This window comes from Apaloderma vittatum, unplaced genomic scaffold (assembly GCF_000703405.1).
Source record: "Apaloderma vittatum isolate BGI_N311 unplaced genomic scaffold, ASM70340v1 Scaffold45220, whole genome shotgun sequence".
Lineage (NCBI taxonomy): Eukaryota > Metazoa > Chordata > Aves > Trogoniformes > Trogonidae > Apaloderma > Apaloderma vittatum.
The window spans coordinates 1-5,863 of record NW_009697108.1 but is presented as its reverse complement, the minus strand read 5'-3'; the positions used below and the strand labels follow the sequence as shown (position 1 = coordinate 5,863).

General features: G+C 45.0%; 1 protein-coding gene across 1 annotated transcript; it reads right to left on the bottom strand.

The window, feature by feature from the left end:
• Nucleotides 1–230: 230 nt before the first annotated feature.
• On the bottom strand, nucleotides 231–5,632 carry LOC104279685 (tyrosine-protein kinase transmembrane receptor ROR1-like; the record flags this gene model as incomplete). The annotated part of the gene is made up of 4 exons (XM_009877063.1): nucleotides 5,626–5,632; nucleotides 5,239–5,556; nucleotides 4,223–4,468; nucleotides 231–442 (listed from the first exon to the last, which is right to left on the bottom strand). Coding segments are annotated over exons 1-4 (783 nt in total), but the record flags the coding sequence as incomplete, so codon positions are not given.
• Between the last annotated feature and the right edge of the window lie 231 nt (nucleotides 5,633–5,863).

The following is a 5,863-nucleotide window of genomic DNA, read 5'->3' as shown; positions in this document are numbered from 1 at the left end:
ACCTCCAGCTCCTATTTAGCTAGATATATAGACACACAGGAATTACCTCCACAGGTCCAGCACACTTGCTATGCTGCTGCTGAGAAAAGTCCTTACAAAAATGACAGCTAAAGCCGCCATCAGAAACCGCAAGCTGGAAATCAGCTTCACGTTTCAGCGCCGAGCTGGCCAGAGCATTTCACTCCCTGCCTTTGCAGACAGCAAATGTCCAAGCAGAAATGAGGGGTTACCTTTGGTTTATAGGCGTTGAGCATTGACATCTCCACATTTTGTCCTCTGACGTGTTTAGGCTGCCTTTGAACGGGAGGGGAGGATGACTTCTGGTTGTTGCGACAGATGCAGATGAAGAAGAAGAGTAAGGCTATGGCCAGGGGAATAGTAACGCTGGGCACCAGGATATACAGGATTTCCATTTTATTCTTTTCCTTGGAATCCTTATAATCTGGTTCAGGAAAAAAGAAAAAGAAAACCAAAACCAAACAATGAATGAAGTATCCCATGGAGTCGAATACATCCTCAGGTCAACTAGAAGTGTTAAGAATCAAAAAAACATTCAGCTAATACTACTGCAATTCCACCTTGAATGTTGTTTTATTTCTTTAATATTAACAGAGCGATTTATTTTCTTGAATAACATTTCTGGAAGGAGAAAGCACCGCCAGGAACAATTTCCCTGCAGCACCTCAGTTCAAGCCTACTCATGGTTATGCAATAGCTGGCCACTGCTTGGGAAAAAATGAAGTAATGGTCTAGCACAGGTCCACAGAAAAGCTGATTTGTGAAAAAGCTTAGGGAAGAAAAGCTCTGGTAGGATTAGGGACTCCTTATTTTAATCCATATATTACGTTTTGGTGCCATAGTTTCCTTAATCCAACAGAAGTGCCCCTAAAAAAGATAGTTTTATCGCCCTACTTATCTCCAGCCTCTTGTTCTCAGCATCTCCTAGCTTTGGCCAAAGCACCTGTGTGGCCACCCAGGGCATTGGAACAAACACCATGTACAACTAAAAACTTATTTTCTAGTTAGTTTTAGCTGCAGGAGCAGGACAATTAGGGAATCTAGACCAGAAGAAACAGATGACACCTGGGAAATGGGAGGAAATGCATGGAAACAGTAGGAAATTGAGAGAACAGCACCGGTTTTTATCCCAGAAAGTCAGGAAAGGGGTTCAAAAAGTCTGAACGCAGACAAAAGCCGTAGCATAATCTTAAAATCTTATGTTCTGAGGACTTGGTCTTTGTAGGATTAATGGGCTAATGGGAAAACTCAGCCCTCCACCAACTCTATACCAAGTGTGTGTCATCGGAAGGAGATGGCGAACGTCTGCGGCAGCATCAGCCCTAGTGAATGGATTCTGGCAGGATGGGGAATGTTTCATTACTCCTACCGGGTCATTTCAGTTTGTTTGTCTGTTTTTTCCAGGCTGGATTTGTAGAAGCGCTTAGTGGCCCACACAGATATCTTTTATGTGCTTAATTAAACATGAACTTGATCTGAAGCTTGGGTTTGACTCAAATTGTGACAGAGGCAAAGTTCAAGCGGTTCTGGATGACACTTTGCATAACCTCTCTCCTCTCCCGCTATCCTCCTGCTCCTCCCACGCTCCTTTTTGACCATTCTTTTCAGATTAAGCTGTGCCATCTGGTTTTTAATTGAGAGGAGGGGTAGGCTGAATGTTTCTACAGCCTTTGGGAAATGAGAGAGGACTAAAGCGCCGTCCCCGCGACCGTCTCCCTGTGTCCTGCCGAAGGGTGGCATGTGCTCTCACCTCGTCTTCAGAGAAGGTCCAGCTCTATGGCATGGACCTGTTGTGGATTTTATTTGTGAGTTGCTGCCCTCTAGCACGGACAGACCATCAGTGCCTTCCCTCTCTCCTTCAAAACCTTCCCACGTTTGTCTTTGCTGAGCCTCGTGCTTGAATTACTCCATGTTTCACATCTTCCTACATTGACAATCTTGCACAAAACGAAGTTTGTGAGACAACTCAAAGACACGGCTGAAGAAAGAAAAAGAAAGCGTCGGCACGAGGCAGACGGAGACCTAGACACTAGTTCATCACCTGAGCTATTCCAGTCAAAAGGAATTATTATTCTTCCTAAGTAGCAGCTCCTGCCGTGAAGCCTCATTAGGTTAATAGGTTTCTTGGGAGCCACCCTAATTAAATCCATTTCCCATCTAGGCATGTCCTGGTGAGGCAGAATGCACAATACTTATTAAAATGTGCCTGAAATGGCCCTTTGAGCCAGTGCAAAGCCAGCAGGATGCAAGTCCCGCATGGTATTTTGGTTTTAATATGCAGATTAGCATTTAACAATTAAATTACCACTCACCTGATATAGCTCCGTTTGTCTGCATTTAGAATAATAATGCCATCTAACCCAGCTGTCCAGCAAGTACCCTTTAAGGCAGTGGTGAGAGGCCATAAAACCCCTTGTCAGGAATTCTTCAAGCCAGCCAGCCTATCTCATTTATTAACTAGTAAAACGCTCAAATCGGAGACTTTTGCAACACGTCCAAAAGCGTCACGCTTTGAGCTATTTCAGATCAAAAGACTGAGCTGGTCCTGGGATTTTGGAGCCTGTCTAGAGGGAGCCTGGCAAAAACCCCTCCCGCCCATCAACTCTTAATTACCCAATTATCCAGAAGTCGTGGAAAACACAAAACGCACATGGCTCAAAGGTCGGACAGCGGCACGGTGTGCAGAAAGCTCAGCAGCATCGCTGGTGGTGGACATGAAGAGACCCTGAGCTTGCCCGAACCGAGCTGCCCAAACTGCCCAGGGCTAACCCTTGTCTCCTCACGGGGTGGAGAGCCAAGAGCCAAAACTAGGCTTAAGGGGAGTCCTGCCGACTGCCACTTAGATCCAGATTATTGTACTGAAGTGCTGAAAAAGATCTGATACAGATTGAACTATTCTGGTGCAGTCAGTCTATCACTGTGCCTAATTAACAAGAAAAATAACTGAAGTTAAATGCACTGAAAGAGCAGCAAAAGAGATACAGCACTAAAGAGCGTATATGAATGATAGAGAAGGTTTGAGATGCACACGATGTAGCCCAGACTGTCTGTCTTTCCCCTGATCTACTCTTTCAGTAAGAACGTAATTTAGATCCCATTTTTGGCATCAATTCCCATCTTTCCATTAATTGAAAAAGACTTTGGAGCAGGCTCAGAACGTGTCTCACTGCAGGAATATTCACAACCATAACCAGAGATAATTTAATTTGGTTCTGGCTATCGAACAGTAACATTAAAAGGTATCTCCTTTCCAAGGGGAAAGATAATGTTACTGTGACAACTTGTAGGCAACATAAAATTTTGTGTGAAACTTTGTACCGTGAATTTCCAGAACATTTCTGGGTGCATTTCTGGCATGTCCATAGAAACAGCTTTATTTTTTTTTCCTGGCTCACTGCCAATATTGCTATTTCTAAATGCAGATAAAATAATTAGGAACCATTTGTTCAGGTCTTCCAACCACTTGCCCCGGGGGTTCAGAAAAGCAGAATAAAACGAGAGACATTTTTGTTCATTTTGCAAAACGCAGCCAGGGCAGTTCTGTAAATACGAAGTTAAAATACAGCTAAGATGATCTGACAAGATTATCTCTGTTTTTCAAACAAGGCCTGAACTCTGTTCAGCAAAGTTTGCGTTTATTAAAGTGCATTTATTAAAAGGGAAGTGGTGGAGTCACCGTCCCTGGAGGTGTTTAAGGAGAGGCTGGATGAGGCACTTAGTGCCATGGTCTGGCTGATGTGATGGTGTTGGGTCATAGGCTGGACTTGATCTCAGAGGTCTTTTCCAGCCTCAACAATTGTGTGATTCTGTGAAAACGTTTCTTAATACACCAAGCGACATGGAGAAAGCTTTATAAACGCTTTGTGGATCAGTGTCAACAGTGCAACTTCTCTGATCTGATTTAATTTGGACTAAGGAGTTGTACGGATCAAAACAGTAACCTGGAAAGCCCGGGACACTTGGGCTGGCGATGCGCTGTTGCTTCACCACCTCCTGGGGAGCGCTCAGGTATTCCCTAATAAAATATTTCCATGTCCCCGAGGCTGGGATGCTGTGGCTTTAGCCCTTCCTACAGCTCTCATTTCAAGGATTAAAAAAAGACACTTCGGGCACAGCTCCCTCCGTTCTGCAGGGTTGCCGCACAAACGAACACTCCCCCTTTTTCATTCCAAAGCGAAACATAAAAAAAAGGTCAAATAATTACCACACGCTGGGACGTCACAAAGCTCAGACTTCAAGTTCTCGTCTAAGGTGAAGCACCACGGGGCGTCCTTCTGGTTGCCTGGGTTGCGGCAGTAGGAGTGGCCCCCGTTGAGCTCGGGGTACCTGACGGCGGTGAAGGTGTGGGTGTGGGGGTACTGCGAGTTCCATGGCTGGCACTGTCGCCCCGACCTTGTCACACTCACCGTCCCCCGGTAATCTACTCCCGTGCTGTTGTAGCATTTGTGATCTGAAAAATAAAGAAATAAGTAATTTTCCAAAATAATAGTTGGTCACGGCAAAGGTGGGTGGGGGCGGTGAGCAGCACGCTGCTGCTGGCCCGTGGCCGGGAAACCCAGTTTGGGAGCACGGGCTCCCAATTTGCTGCAGCTGAAACCCAGGGCCTGCTTTGCATTCACATTCCTGGGAGGATTTAAAGCTTATGCTTCTGTAATGAAAACAGCTTATGCCAAGCGTTTTTAATATAAGATACACAAAAGAAGTAAAAACTACAGTGGGAAGCTGAATGGCAGGCCATTATTTTCATATGAAGGTGGAGAATTTGTGGGAGACACGTTTTATATTTGACTATTCAGATGTATAAGGGTTGTGAACAGGCTGCAGCCCAGCCTGATCAAAGAGCAAGCTCAGTCAGTGCCTAAAATTGGGCTGGATGAGGCAGGGAAAGCCGTGGACCCCCACGAACCTTCCTCCCCACGAGCACTCCTTAGTCTTGCCGTGGCACACGGGGCTGCTCTGGGAGGATGCGGAGGGTGAAGCTACCGATGTTCCTCAGTATTCAAATGCTTGCACTGTCATTGTTCCCTACTTCATATTCACTAGAAAAAAAATGAAGCCCAGAAATAGCGTTTAGTGTGACCCCAGCTAAAGATAAAAAAAAAGAAAAAAAGTATTTCTGAATTTCTCAGCTCAGGGAGCAGCGCAATTCAAGAGCAGGAGCTCTCAAAGCCCAGCATTAGCTCCAACTCTGATACACGAGCACAGAAGGTTTTCACTTACTTTTGTTTATGGGATCTGCCATTGGAATCCCGATGCGGATACAATTGACAGCTTCGGGGCTATCTGGCTGGGGCAGATCTTCGCAGTTGGGCAGCTTTAATCTCATCAGAATCATGGGATTAGACCTTGCGAAAATATACTCAGTCTGACAGAGGACGTTCTCCAGAATTTCACATTCGTCACGGCACAGGTCTCGCGGTTTGGGAGCTGCTGACGTCTCGTCGCAGTAGGGGAAGGCGTAATGGCACAGCGAGGGAATAGCAAACTGGGAGCATTTATCTGACAAATGGCTGGAAGTGCCGATCATGGTGAAGGCAGCTGTAAAATATACAAAAGGATTTTACTTAACCCGGTCGGAATTTTCTTCCTCCCTGGTATAACCCTCACTTCCCATCGCGACTATTATTTTCAGGCAATGAACGGGCCTTCCAGAAATACAGAGCAATAATCACTTTACAAGTTATTAACGATGCTGCTTTTGCCGACAAAGAAAATACATCTGGTTTTCCACAGTTAATGTTAAGCATATCACCCAAACGCTGAACCTATTTATTCTTTTTTTCCCAAAAAATAATGCTTAATGGTTTGTGGTTTGATATATAGATATATAGATATATAGATATAT